At 31.4% G+C, this 14,752-nt stretch overlaps 2 protein-coding genes across 2 annotated transcripts; both read left to right on the top strand.

Annotated features, from left to right (window-relative positions):
• LOC120178154 (caffeic acid 3-O-methyltransferase 1-like) lies at positions 1–1,421 on the top strand. Its single transcript, XM_039184094.1, has 3 exons — positions 1–779; positions 868–932; positions 1,024–1,421. The coding sequence occupies exons 1-3, from the start codon at positions 56–58 to the stop codon at positions 1,321–1,323; spliced, it is 1,089 nt and encodes a 362-aa protein (XP_039040025.1). The 5' UTR covers positions 1–55; the 3' UTR covers positions 1,324–1,421.
• A 10,772-nt stretch (positions 1,422–12,193) lies between these two features.
• On the top strand, positions 12,194–13,567 carry LOC120178126 (caffeic acid 3-O-methyltransferase-like). Its single transcript, XM_039184073.1, has 4 exons — positions 12,194–12,641; positions 12,721–13,031; positions 13,117–13,181; positions 13,268–13,567. Exons 1-4 carry the CDS (start codon positions 12,229–12,231, stop codon positions 13,565–13,567), a joined length of 1,089 nt encoding a protein of 362 aa, XP_039040004.1. The 5' UTR covers positions 12,194–12,228.
• The last annotated feature ends 1,185 nt before the right edge of the window (positions 13,568–14,752 follow it).

The following is a 14,752-nucleotide window of genomic DNA, read 5'->3' as shown; positions in this document are numbered from 1 at the left end:
TTCTCTGCAACCGCTAGAGGGTTTTTTTTCCCAGTGTTTGAGAACAGAGAAAACAATGGGTTCAACCCAAAACACTGGTTCCACTCTTAGCTCCGATGAGGAAGCAATGTTGATGGCCATGCAACTCTCCTTCGGATCAGCCTTACCCATGATCCTCAAGTCGGCTATAGAGCTCGACCTTCTTGGGATCATCGACAAAGCTGGTCCAGGCGCTTTGCTGTCTACGAAAGAAGTTGCTGCCCAGCTCTCCACAACCAACCCTGATGCGCCTCTCATGCTAGACCGCATGTTTCGAGTGCTGTCGAGCTACTCCGTCCTCACTTGCTCCTTGCGCACTCTTCCCGACGGAAAGGTCGAGAGACTCTACGGCCTTGGCCCCGTCTGCAAATTCTTCACCAAGAACGAGGACGGAGGCTCAGTTTCCACCATCTCTCTCATTGTTCAAGACAAGGTCTTTATGAACAGCTGGTTTCACTTGACAGATGCAGTGTTGGAAGGTGGATCTCCATTTAACAAGGCCAACGGTATGCCTGTATTTGATTACCTTGGCACGGATCATAGACTAAATATGATTTTCAACAAAGGAATGTTCGATTTATCTTGCATCAACATGAAATGGATTCTCGAGAGATATGATGGCTTTGAGGGACTAAAAACACTGGTTGACGTTGGCGGTGGGACTGGGGTCGTACTTAACATGATTGTCTCCAAGTACCCCAGCATAAAAGGGATCAATTTCGATTTGCCTCATGTTATCGAGAACGCTCCTACTATCCCTGGTATAAATGATATTGTCATTTTTTTAAAGTGTTTAATTAAAAACCATCACATAAACTAACATGTCTTGAAGATGATATTTGATTGTAGGAGTGGAACATGTTGGTGGAGACATGTTTGTGAGTGTTCCGAAAGGAGATGCAATTTTCATGAAAGTGAGTTGGACTACATAAAAGTTAAGAATTCTGTCGACTTGATAAACCATGTATAACTTATGTTCTGGAGATGTATGTGTTGGTGGTGCAGGTTATATGCCACAGTTTCGACGACGAAAGTAGCCTGAAAATTTTCAAAAAGTGCTACGAGGCTTTGCCGGAGAATGGGAAAGTGATAGTTGTGGAGAACATACTTTCGGAGTACCCAGATTCAGGCCCTATCACAAAGTTCACCACCTTATCTGATGGTTTCATGCTGGCCTGCAACCTTGGGAAAGAGAGGACTGAAAAGGAGTTTGAGGCACTGGCCAAGGGTGCTGGATTTCAAGGCTTCCAAGTCAAAGCTTCTGTTTATAGCATCTGTGTTATGGAGCTTCTCAAAAGTGCTTGAATCCTTTTCCTTAGAGTCGAACATAAGTCAACAGAGTCGGATTCCATGGTTTGAATCCACTTGTTTAATAAGGAGGCATTTTTAGTATAGTGTAACTTGTGTACTTGTTCAATAATTATTGGTTTCCATTTCATGGCATAAAAGACTCACATTTACTCTCTCTTCCTAAATCCAAACTCCCTAGTCCCAATTGCCTAATTATTGATAATTCATTTTAGGGACTAAATTATATTTATTAAAGATTTTGCTGATCAGATAAAAATATTTATTTTTATAGATTACACAGATTATTAAGCATATAATCTTTCAAAATTATAAATTAAAAAAATAAAGATCAATTCACAATGTTATGGCTTTAGAACTAAATTGTAAACATTCAAAATTATGGTATTGAATACTGATATCATTGCCTAACATATTATTAATATCTTTTTCAATGTATCGAGATAAATTCAATTTTTTTTAAAAAAAAAGTCATATATCGATATATTAGGTTGATAAATGATTAGTGGTGGATTTAAAAATATTTTTGAGGGTAGATATGTATATGTTAACAAAATAAATTTTTTGAATAGGTAGGCACCTTCAGTAAAATATGTAATTAACAGGATTAAGAAATCCTGCTCATCATGGGAGGACTTGTTATTTTGGGCATGCAGTTCTTGGAAAGGCAAGTCCCTCCTTTCTACCATTCTTAAGCTTGCTTGGTGTGCCTATATCTATATTTTGTGGGAGGAACGCAACCGAAGAATTTTTAAAAGATGCTCCCGAACCAACGAAGACCTCCTATCTTGCATCAAAGAACTTGTAGGTATTAAACTAAGGGGGAAAACATTAATAGACTTGATAGAGTTAATTCTAATCTTTGTATTTCATGGGGTATAGCTTAAAAATTGATCTTATGTTTTGTATGTAGTCTGTATATAATGTCTTGTGATCGGTATTTTTTGTAGCAGACTCTGCTTCATTAGATAATAAAAAAGAAGAATTATCCAAAAAAATATGTAATTAATCGAATAAAATTCGGGTTTCAATGTGGGTACAAATAAAATTTTAGAGTGAACACTATTAATAAAATAAATAATTAATCAAAAAAAATTCAAACTTCAGAGTAAACAAATACCCACCCTCGGTCCTCAATGAATCCGCCACCAGAAACGATACTGTACAAAATGAATGATTTAAGTATGTAATTTACGAGCTTCTCAAAATATCCTTAATTCAACCTGAAATTTAATGCATCATTCTAATACTTGTAATCTACTCTAAAATATGGTACGTAAGCATACTTAATACATCAAAACGCGTGACCTACCCCAACAGTAATTGATGTTTTATGTTATCTTTTATATCATAAATTCTATTATTATATAGGGTAAATACACCGTCCCTCACTCTACTTTACTCTCTCTCCTAATTTGCTCACTAAACTTTCATTTTTTCTAATTTGCTCACTAAACTTTACAATTTGAATCATTTTACTCCCTCTCCGTTTTTTCTCTAACGGTTGAATTTTTATTATTATTTAATATAAAACAATTAAAAAATAAAATAAAAACAAAAGGTGGGCAGATACCACCGTTGACTATAGTAGATGGTGGTTGTTTGGTCCCAAAATGGGACGGGTCGCTTCGCCTCGACATCGTGAGTTCGAATCCGACCTCCCTTTTGTCGGAAGTTGCTTTGAAGTTCCCGAATTTGAGATTGAAAGTGAGAAAACCGAAACGTTTCATTCCAAATTCACAGGTTTTGGGACATTTTTCGATGAAACAACCACCAAATCTGGACTCAGGGGGTCGAGACGAATCGACCCATCCCATTTTGGGACCGAACGACTACCATCTACGACGGTCGACGGTGGTCAGAATGAAAATGACGTGGTGGCCGGCAGAGAGAAAATGGAGAAGAGAAGGGAAAAAATAAATTGTACCACGAATCATTAAACTTTACTCTATCTCATATTTTACTCAGCAAAACGACGTCGTTTTAGATTATATTTGAGTTTTTCAAAACAGCGTCATTTTGATTCCTCTGCCACGTCATAATGCCACTAAAAAGTTAACGACGGAGTGAGCAAAACGATTCAATCTGTAAAGTTCAGTGAGTAAATTAAAAAAATTGAAAATTCGGTGAGCAAAATAAGAGAGTAAAGTAGAATGAGGAACCATGTAATTTACCCTATTATATAATATACTTTAGCTTCCTCGACTTTCAGGACCTCATACTGACCAAACAATCTTATTGGTTGACAACATTAGATACAATCAAACATATTAAACTGTAAAAACTACGTCCACCAAATAGAAAACATGTATGGATCTATGACATAGTTGGACGTAAGCCATTAACTAATAGTATTCTCTTACTTTTCTTATTTGTTCATTTTTTAGATGTATATAAATTAAATAATTCGTTTAAACCAAAATATTTAAATCAATTAATTATAATTTCAATTTTAAAATTAAAATATTAACTTTCCAAATGTATAAACTTTTAATTTTTTTATAATAGAAGACAGAGACTTTTAATACAATAGAGGGAATTGAAGTAGAATTTAAACTTACGTGATCCTATGAAATTTGAAAATTAAAATATTATTTAACGAACTATTACTTTATATAATCAACATTCATTTTTAAAATAAAAAATAAATTTATTCATTAAATATTTATATTAGCTCATTACATTTTTTATATCTACTTGTGTTAAATTTATTGAATGATTAACTCAAATCAGATACTGCAAATACTTATTACGATCACGATCCTTCTCTCAATTTATTCGAATAAAACATTATGATTCAAATCTTGAATATCATTTAAAAGATTCAATACTTCATCCGGTTAGATAACTAATAAGTGATTAATTTAATTTAAATTTAAATCATGATTATGCGAAAGTATTTTAATCTACACTTAAATCCAAGAACCAGAGTAATCTTTAAATTTTAAAATATATTTCTTCCTAATTAAAGAAATACTTATCGACTTTAAACAATCAACTTTGTCGAATTTAAAAATTCCAAGAACTAATCACATAACTAATTTCTCTTTGGAAAAAAAGTCCACACATGTGTATTACTTATCGACTTTAAACAGTCAACTTTGTCAAATTTAAAAATTGCAAGACCTAGTCATATGAATAATTTCTCTTTGAAAAAAAAAGAGTCCACGTCTATATCATAGATGAATATAATATGACAAGGTGCATGTATAGGTAAGAAAAAAATGTATGTCAACATAAATATATTATAACTATAATCCAAAAGAAATCTCTTCATTTGAGATTAAAAATTAATTAATCTTGAAATATAAAGATGCATATAATGGCGGGTTCACAAATATTTTTCAGGATAGACACACATGTTAATAACATGAAATTTTTAAATGAGATAGATACAAATAAAATTTTAAGGTAGACACCGTTAATAAAATAAGTAACTAATAGAATAAAACTTAAATTTTAGTGTGGGTACGAAAATTTTCAAATTCGAATTTTAAGATGTGCATACGATCTCCTTCACCACTCCGCCACTCGATGAATGTAGCTGTTTATAGTCAAGCCGCCATGGGTGTAAATTTCTTCAGATAAACAGAAAAAAATTGCTCAACAAACTTAAAATATTAAACAGAAAAAAGAATTCAAGCTAATTCTAGATGTATAGGAACCAGCCAAAAATTAGATTTGGAATATTGTTTAAGACGTATGTAATGACGCAAACGTGCAGCTGTCCTTTGCATCAGAATTTTATAATTATAAAATATATTTGTAGATTTTAAGAACAAAAATAAATTGTTAATAAAAATATAAAATATAAAATATATAATAATATAAAATTTTTAGAAAAAACTATTAACCCGCTCACTTGCCCTGTATCCATCCTTACCTACAAGATATTATCGTCAAATCTTTTATCTTCACGCTTTAACAATGACAATAAAATTTAAATAATAACGGAAAAATATTCATAATTTTGTTAGGTATTCAAACTTAAGAACATAATAAAAAATTGATTATGTCGAGAACACAGAACCTGTTCCGTACTGATAGTTCTTTTTAGTATTTTTTAATCGTTTGATTGCGTTAGGTATTTAAAAGAAGGGTTAAATATAAAATAGGTGTCTCAAGCTATAATGATTTTATAATGATTTTCACGAGTAAGTGTGTAAAATATTATTTATTTAAGTGTCTAAAGTTATAAACGTTATTGTTTTAGGTGTTTGAGATATCAATAGTATTAATTTTTACCGTTAAGTGACACATATCACAATCTGATAATTTTAAAAATTTTATTTAAAATTAAAAATTAAACTTATATATATACTTTTAAAAATATTTTTTTGAAATAACCTCAAAACTTTGAAATTATTCATTTCAACCCATAAACCCACGACAGTCGTCTCCCTTTGCCATTGATGAAGCTCCACCCGACCTCACCACTCCTGACAACCAAAACCCCTATGAAATCGTGACCGATTGATGGTCGATCGATGATGAATCAACGTTTTATACCCTCGAACCCTATGATGAAAATCACGATCCCACGCGATTCTAACGGCCAATCAGCGACAACTACGTCGACGTATGACTAGGAGGATGACATGGATTATGTCGGTGATGATGGTCATGGTCGGAAAGGACAGGGGCTACGGGTTAAGGTTAAAATTAGAGGATTTTAGGGATTTTGATATTTTTATAATTTAAGATAAATTAGTGTTTTTTTCTAAATATAATAATATTTTTAAATTAAAAAAATAAATTTCAAAATAATTCGATTGTGACATGTGACACTTAACGGAAGAAATTAATGCAATTGACGACTCGACACCTAAAATAATAATATTTGTAATGTTAGACATTATGATCAGTAAAAAAAATACTTTACACCTATTTATGAAAAATGATATAGTTTGTATACTTATTTTAAATTTAAGCCTTAAAATAACAATGGATAAACTATGCCAGTAGTCTCCTTTGTTTTCGGTCTGACTGACTGTGGTCACCGATTTTTTAATTAAATGTGTTTGATCTCTTACGTTATCGGTCTATTTGATTTAAGTATCTCATCAGTTATGTTAATCCATTAACAGAATTATTAAGTGGCAATTAAAAAAAAACTCACGTGTAACACTCATAGGTCTTCTTCTTCTTCTTTAGCTTAAACCCGTCACAATTTATTCTAGCCGAAAATGTAAAACCGATAACACTCACGCGTAACAATTTATTCTAACTGAAAATGTAAACCCATAACAATTTGATGCTAAACGAATCTGATGTTAAACGCCATTTTGCTGCGAAAAAAAAGCAAATATCCCCTCTTTGAAGTAAAACCATCTCCTCCAAATTCGATTTCTTCAAGTAACCTCTTCAAAAAGAAGAAATTTTTGTTTCTGTTTCTGTTTTGGTTTTGGTGTTTGACAATGGCGGAAGAATTTGCAAGGGCGATGGAAGACGGGCTAAAGCTAGCAAAACGGGTATACTTAGGTAAAGACAGAGCAGTGACGGCGTCGCCGCCGCCTGTGCAGTTTTTATCCGATTGGTACTTGCCGTCTGCTCCGATGGTTTTCGCGGTTATATCGGACCCAAGGATGGTGGACAACCCGGATATGCCGAGTTACTAGCCTCATGTCCACGACCGGTGCAATCCGCCGGCTTTGATTCCTCTTCAGATGAGCGGCGTCGATCTCGAAGTTGATTGTTATGGAGATGCGGCTTTCGTTCAGGTCTCCGGTAAATAGAGGGTCCATTGCGTCATGGGTAGCCGTTCTTCTGATTGTCGGATTGCTGTTCCCATGGGAAACCAGGTTTGTTCTTAGCTTCAAGCTCTCATTTTTTTAGCTTAAGATAGATCCACCAGGAAGAAGAAGAAGTGATAATGGGAATCTGAGACTTGGTATTTATACTGAAAAGGAAAGAAGAAGAAGAAGAAGAAGCACGTGCAGAGAAAGAAGAAGAAGAAAGAATGGACGGAGGAGAAGAAGTGAGGAGAAGAAGAAGAGGTGACTGGATTTTTTTTATTTTAAAATTGCCTCATCACTTAAATTGATAAATATTTTTTTATTATTTAAAATTGTCACATAATATTTTTTTTTTGTTAATAGGTTAACATAAGTTAAAGGTTGAGAGTAAATCGAATGAATCAATAATGTAAAGGACTAAATGTATTTAATTAAAACCTCGACAACCAAAATCAATCTGACCGAAAATAAAATGAAGTAACAATAACAATTGTAAGCGTTTGATTGCGAGTCTAATGTTTATGGTGTTCAAAGTTCATATTCAATTGATATACAATTATAACATTAATTTAAATAATAACAATATGAGATAATAAATATAATTTAATATAAATATATAAACTATTTTAATATTATTAAGCTTTAACTATTAATTTTTTATTTAATATTATTTTTGTTACTAATATAAAAGTTAGTATTGCACTACCATATTACTAATATTAATTCAGTAAATAATTAGAAAATAAATAATATTTGGTCGATTATTTTCTTTAGATTTGTACTATTGTAATATTAATTTCTTTTACAAGTCTGTTGCTTATATACTTATATATTTACTTATTTCTATTTAATTGATTATATATATTTATTTTTCATAATCAAAATATTTTATAAAAATATTTTTCTTACCTATAAATTTTAATAGTGAGAATGACTATATGATCAATATACATAATAATAACTCTGATGACAGTATTATCCGTGGATAGGATAGTTTTTTTTTTTTTTTGGAAAATTAGGATTGAATTCTTTGACCGGCAAAGAAAAAGACGTATTGAATCAAAAGTTTCAAAATAATGATGTGAGATTTTTTAATTCCTAAACTAAATACTCATTTCATTAATTTTTAATATAGGGTGTTTTCTACAGGAATTTAGGATCTCTCGACATCTTTATGGGTGTTGAATTGTTTTTTAGATCTCTAGGTGTCTTTAATAGAAATGCATGGAAAAAATTGACATTTTTACACAAATATCACCTTAACATAAATTAATTTCTTGTTATGTACTGTTTAAGAATATTTTACGAATCTAGCAAATTATTGTATTATTTTATTTTTTAATTATTTTATTTAAATATTTTATTTTTTTGCAGTTATAAAATGGAAAGCGGTCTGCTTCGTTTGGATGGAAATATGTATAAGTTAACGGAAACAATGATGTTTATGATGCATGGGTCGCGCCTTGAATAATTATATTCGTATTTTTCGACTTTTAAACTTTTCTCTCGGCTATAAATATGCTCTCAACTCGTAAACATTCACAGCAATCCTCTCAACTAGGAGAATGTCGTCGCTTCAGTACAGATATCCAACATCATTGTTTCCGTTAACTTATACAGATTTCCATCCAAACGAAGCATACCGCTTTCCATTTTATAACTGAAAAAAAATATTTAAATTACTTACCCTCTAAGTTTTCCTAGAATATACTATACGTATATGGTTTTGAAAGAGTCAAAAACGCATCAAAAGTGTCAAGTGGTAATTGGTAGACATAATTGTATTGTGTAATTTAATGCATGAATAATTTTATAGAAAATATTTAAAAATTTGCTAGATTCGTAAAATATTCTTAAACAATGCCTAACAAGTAATTAATTTATGTTAAGGTGATATTTGTGTAAAAATGCCAATTTTTTTCTGCATTTATATTAAAGACGCCTAGAGATCCAAGAAAAAATCCAACACCCCGAGAGATCCCAAATTCCTGTAGAAAACACCCTATATCAGGAATTAATCAGATTAGTGCTTTAGTTTGAGAATAAAAAAATCCCACATCATTATTTTGGCACTTTTGCCGAATTTTTTAAGATATCATATATCACTGAATTTTTAAGATATCATATATCACTGAATTTTTTATGTTATGTATAATTTGTATCATTAAAATTTTAATTTATTTAATTATAAAATTTAATTCTAGATATAACTATAGTATTAAATTTTAATTTTAATTATGTCTTGACCGTTAAAATCCAAACAATATAATAATATAGACAAAACAACATCATTTTGGTGGGAGTATTGGTGCCTAAATTGATATCTTTTTAAACATTGAACTTTAGGAGTGCATCGATCTTGTCACTAAAACGTTAAAATCCATTTTTGGCACTATACTTTTCTGTTCGTTACTAATTGCTAATTACTACCCATCATTAGTAGCCTTTCGCGTCAAGATACCAAAATGTTAACATTTCTCTCATATTTCATCTCATATGATGGATTTTTCACGAAACTCAAAATTGATGAAGTTCATTTATAATTTTGATGTGCTAATACTTTTATCTCTTCTGACGAATGTCCTGTGAGACTAGTTTTGAATTATATTATTCGTCTTCTCAAAATAATACTTCATCATTCATATTTTCGAATAAACATCTCAGATCCCTTAAAGTCTAAGAAAATATCCGAATCCTTAAAATTGGTAAAATTTTTGTTTAATTCTATTGATTTTAAGTAAGTCTCGTGAAAAATCATTTTTATCGATTTTGATTGTACATATTAAAATTATCTAAATTTAAATTTTAATTATTAATAATAAAATTTAAAAACATATATGATTATAATTTCAATACTTTCTAAAAGTTGAAGAGTATAACTGATGAGTCTTCAGAATCGTTAATCTTTGCTCGTTATTTTTTCGATTTTGTGGAATTATTGTTGCTAAATTGGTCGTGTTATGCTTGTTTTCGTGCATGTCCTTACTTTCCAGAATTAGTGACAAAACGGGCGCATTCTGCATTTTTTTATTATTTGGTCACGGCTGGAGACATGGGCACTACGCAGTCCGACGTGGCGGTTTCTAGAAGGTTCAGTCAGCGATGGTTTCTAGAAGACTTCCTCCGCACGCCTTCTGGAAGATGGACGAGCAGAGTTGCATTAGGGGACTAGTTTTAAGTTTGAATTTAAATTAAACAATTATGTTTAGGATTATTTTATTTTATTTTCTTTGTTTATCCTTAGGCTTTGAGAGGCTATAAATACCCATTTGGGGTAAATCTAAATTCACAACTCAAATTACAATCTTATTTTCTCTCTAGTTTTATTAAATCTTTCTCTTTGTACTTTTTAAGTTTTATTTTATTTTATTTTCAAGCATTGTTTTTAATATGCTAAGTATGACTTTTGTCATGCTTAGCTAAATTTTTCATCAGCCGAGAGCTGACGCGATGACTCAATTCCATCGGGAGAATTAAAACAAACCCTTAATATCTTCCGAATATCTCTCTCAATCTATGCGCTTATTTTTCAAAATCAAAACAGTTTTCGAAATCAAAGATTGACTTTGGTCAAGAGGTTGTTGCGATTAAATGTGTGGGAGGAAGATTCGGCTTATAGAAAGCACTTTCGACTTCCTGGGAACACACTTGGTGATATAGTTTCGCCAAGAGGGAATCGAGATCGGAATTGACAGTTATTGAAGCAACAATCCGAGTCGGTCGCCACAAACTTAAATGGTAATTGATATACGATAATTGATGTTGATAGAATCAATCTCCTAAGCCGGATTCAAAGATTGCCTTGGGTATTCGGAATACAAAATAGAGTCACGGGGATTGCCCTTGTAGACAAAGTAACCGACGTGAATCACGAAGGGAAAATCTAATTCGATGATCTAAAGGAAATTGAGTCAAAGCGAAGCTTGAGGCTATTTTTTACCATATCATTTACAAATCTTTATTCTCTTAATTTTTTTTACTTTAATTACTTTTTATTTAATCTCTTTATTTCTTAGTCGTTTTTCATCAAAACTCCCTCCATTTTCTTTATCACGCCTGACATAAATAATTCAGACAAAAATTTAAAATTTTCGAAGTCCCTGTGGAATCGACCCTTACTTCTCTATACTGCAAATTTCCTTTATTAATTGAGAAGAAGAAATTTTGTTTGACATCGAAAACGATAGTTATCAATAACCAGGGTCATCCGGTTAAGTAAAGTTGAAGCGTAATTAGAATGCTTTATTACAATGTTTTGATTTTTCTTTTGTGTTTGTTTCTAAAGAAAAAAAAAGAAAATTTTTATCTCTCTCACCTGATTTTTGTTAATGCCAGAGTTCTAGAAATTCAAACTTTATAATAATATAATATAATATGAAATGATATAATATAATATAATATTAGTGTAAGAAATACATATATAATTATTTAAAAAAATAAAAATATAAAATATAAAAATAATTTTATTATGCAATTTAGTTATTTATAAAAAGATAGTCATTTTGAAAAGGCAAAAGTAATTTTGTTTAATTTTAATAATTCCTATCTAGAGAGGGAAAATAATTTTTACTTATAATAAATAATTAACTCACAACTTAAGAGAGAACTCAAACCTTATAATAAATAATTAATTTACAACTTAAAAGAGAATGTGTCAATTAAGAACTTTTAATCATTATTATTAAACAATGTATAGCAATATAAATAATGCATATTTTACACTTCAATGTAAAATAATAATCGTTATTAAAAAATTTAGCATAATTAAAATATGTAATTTAATATGATAATTCAAACGTATCAACCCAATAAATAGTATTTTATATTGGTGACATAATTATTCACTAAAAAATACTTCAATTATTATTTTATTATTTATAAATTCTAAATCATTCAAAATTTGTTAGCGTTTGAATTTTCAAATGAAGATAAGAAGTCAAGCCAGCTCTTTATATTCATCTCTAAAATCTTGTTTAAGACGTATGTAATTGCGCAAACATTTTAATTTTCCAAGTTCTAAGCCACGTGAAAAAGGCTCATGCCTCTCAATGACAAAACATTATATATACACCATCATGTGTTATGGACAATTCCCCCTTCATATCTTCATTCTCTGCAACCTCTAGAGAGTTTTTTTTTTTTTCAGAGTTTGAGAGGAGAGAAAATAATGAGTTCAAACCAAAACACTGGTTCCACTCTTAGCTCCGATGAGGAAGCAATGTTGATGGCCATGCAACTCTCTTTCGCATCAGCCTTACCCATGATCCTCAAGTCGGCTATAGAGCTCGACCTGCTCGGGATCATCGACAAAGCTGGTCCAGGCGCTTTGCTGTCTACGAAAGAAGTTGCTGCCCAGCTCTCCACAACCAACCCTGATGCGCCTCTCATGCTAGACCGCATGTTTCGAGTGCTGTCGAGCTACTCGGTCCTCACTTGCTCCTTGCGCACTCTTCCCGACGGTAAAGTCGAGAGACTCTATGGTCTTGGCCCCGTCTGCAAATTCTTTACCAAGAACGAGGATGGTGGCTCTGTTTCCACCATATCACTCATAGCTCAAGACAAGGTCTTTATGGACAGCTGGTAACCAATTCTTTCATTTTTCCTATCTATTCATTACATCTATTATTTGCCGGTTTAATATATTTTGGAATGTTTACAGGTACCACTTGAAAGATGCAGTGTTGGATGGTGGATCTCCATTTAAAAGGGCCAATGGTATGCCTTTATTTGATTACCTCGGCACGGATCATAGACTCAACATGATTTTCAACAAAGGAATGTTCGATTTATCTTGCATTAACATGAAATGGATTCTTGAGAGATATGATGGTTTTGAGGGACTAAAAACACTGGTTGATGTTGGGGGTGGTACTGGGGTCGCACTTAACATGATTGTCTCCAAGTACCCCAACATAAAAGGGATCAACTTCGATTTGCCTCATGTTATCGAGAACGCTCCTACTATCCCTGGTACGATATTATCAACTTTTTCCAACTATTTAAAAAACCAACAGATAAACTAACATGTTTTGAAAATGATACTTGGTTGTTGTAGGTGTGGAACATGTTGGTGGAGACATGTTTGTGAGCGTTCCGAAAGGAGATGCGATTTTTATGAAAGTAAGTAGACATAAAGTTAAGAAATTCTGTCGACTTGGTAAACCATGTATAACTTATGTTTGGTCATGTATGTGTTGGTGGTGCAGGTTATATGCCACAGTTTTGACGACGAAAGCTGCCTGAAAATTTTCAAGAAGTGCTACGAGGCTTTGCCGGAGAACGGAAAAGTGATAGTTGTGGAAAACATACTTTCGGATTACCCAGATTCAGGCTCTATCACAAAGTTCACCACCTTATCTGATGCTGTCATGCTGGCTTGCAGCCTTGGGAAAGAGAGGAGTGAAAATGAGTTTGAGGCACTGGCAAAGGGTGCTGGATTTCAAGGCTTTCAAGTCAGATGTTCTGTTTATAGCATATGTGTTATGGAGCTTCTCAAAAGAGTTTGAACTTGTCTTTGAGCTTAATAAAAATTAATCTGAATAATTGCAGAGTCGGATTCCATAGTTTGAATCGACTTGTTTAATAAGCAGTTGCGGATCCAAAAATTAAAAACTATGGGTTCAAAAATTTTATTACTCTTTTTTTCAACTAAATGGGTATCCAAACTTTTTTATTTTCTTCTAATTTCCTTAATATATTGAACTATATTTAATAATTGATTCAAAATAATGGGTATGCACTTGACCCCCGAGAAAGCCAAGTGCATTTGCCCCTGTTAATAAGAGGCATTTTAATATAGTTTGAATTGACTTATTTAATAATTATGGTTTTACAACTAAATTGTAAAGATTCAAAAGATCTTGGTATCAATATCTAACTTATTGTTAATAGCATTTTTTGTAGTCATTGATAACGTACACACCTTATATAATTGTTCAAGCTCAAGACCTTAAGGGTGTGTTTGGTTCACGGAATTTAAGATTACCAATGGGAATGTAAGATTACCAGGGAATATGATTAATGTGAATGTTGTATTTTGTGTTTGGTTGGCTTAGCAGGAATATAAGATTACCGTGTTTGGTTAAAGGAATAAATGATTATTGGAATGTATATTTAACCAAATTGTCCTTATTATATATATTTATTTTTTAACTAGTTGGAAAATATTTATATATTTTCTTTAAAAAATTTAAATTCATAAAATTTATATAATTTTTTTACAAAATTGAAAATATAAAAATGTTTAATGAAAGGGTAAAATTTTATTTTAATCCCTGAATTTCATATAAAATTTTAATTATAATTTTTTTTTTGTAAATCTAAAATAGTTTAAGGATAAATTTGTAATTTAACATTCGTAGAATTTTTATTATTCAATGACAGAAGAAGAATATTTTTTAAAGAAATTTTTTAAGGGCATTTTAGTCTAAAACGCTGGTAATCCAACAATACCTAAGGAAAGAGAGATAATGACATTCCCGGTAATATACCCAAAAAATCCACTATTGGTAATGTAAGATTACCGAGAATAACATTCCCGGTAATAAATTACAAATTTATCCTTAAACTATTTTAGATTTACAAAAAAATCTATAATTAAAATTTTATATGAAGTTCAGGAATTAAAATAAATTTTTACCCTTTCATTAAACATCTCTAGGGTAAAGTACATACAAACAAGTATGAAATAA

Source organism: Hibiscus syriacus, unplaced genomic scaffold (genome assembly GCF_006381635.1).
Source record: "Hibiscus syriacus cultivar Baekdansim isolate YM2019G1 unplaced genomic scaffold, ASM638163v2 tig00112344_pilon, whole genome shotgun sequence".
Taxonomy (NCBI): Eukaryota; Viridiplantae; Streptophyta; class Magnoliopsida; order Malvales; family Malvaceae; genus Hibiscus; species Hibiscus syriacus.
Note: the sequence above shows the minus strand (reverse complement) of the source record. Positions and strands in the feature narration are given on the sequence as shown.

What these genes read in the sequence shown, in the direction of transcription:
- LOC120178126 (XM_039184073.1), top strand. Translation starts at nt 12,229, where the DNA reads ATGAGTTCAAACCAAAACACTGGTTCCACTCTTAGCTCCGATGAGGAA. An exon ending in AAGGTCTTTATGGACAGCTG is followed by an intron (nt 12,642 to 12,720) that starts GTAACCAATTCT and finishes GAATGTTTACAG; the next exon opens with GTACCACTTGAAAGATGCAG. An exon ending in GAGATGCGATTTTTATGAAA is followed by an intron (nt 13,182 to 13,267) that starts GTAAGTAGACAT and finishes TTGGTGGTGCAG; the next exon opens with GTTATATGCCACAGTTTTGA.
- LOC120178154 (XM_039184094.1), top strand. Translation starts at nt 56, where the DNA reads ATGGGTTCAACCCAAAACACTGGTTCCACTCTTAGCTCCGATGAGGAA. An exon ending in GAACGCTCCTACTATCCCTG is followed by an intron (nt 780 to 867) that starts GTATAAATGATA and finishes ATTTGATTGTAG; the next exon opens with GAGTGGAACATGTTGGTGGA. An exon ending in GAGATGCAATTTTCATGAAA is followed by an intron (nt 933 to 1,023) that starts GTGAGTTGGACT and finishes TTGGTGGTGCAG; the next exon opens with GTTATATGCCACAGTTTCGA.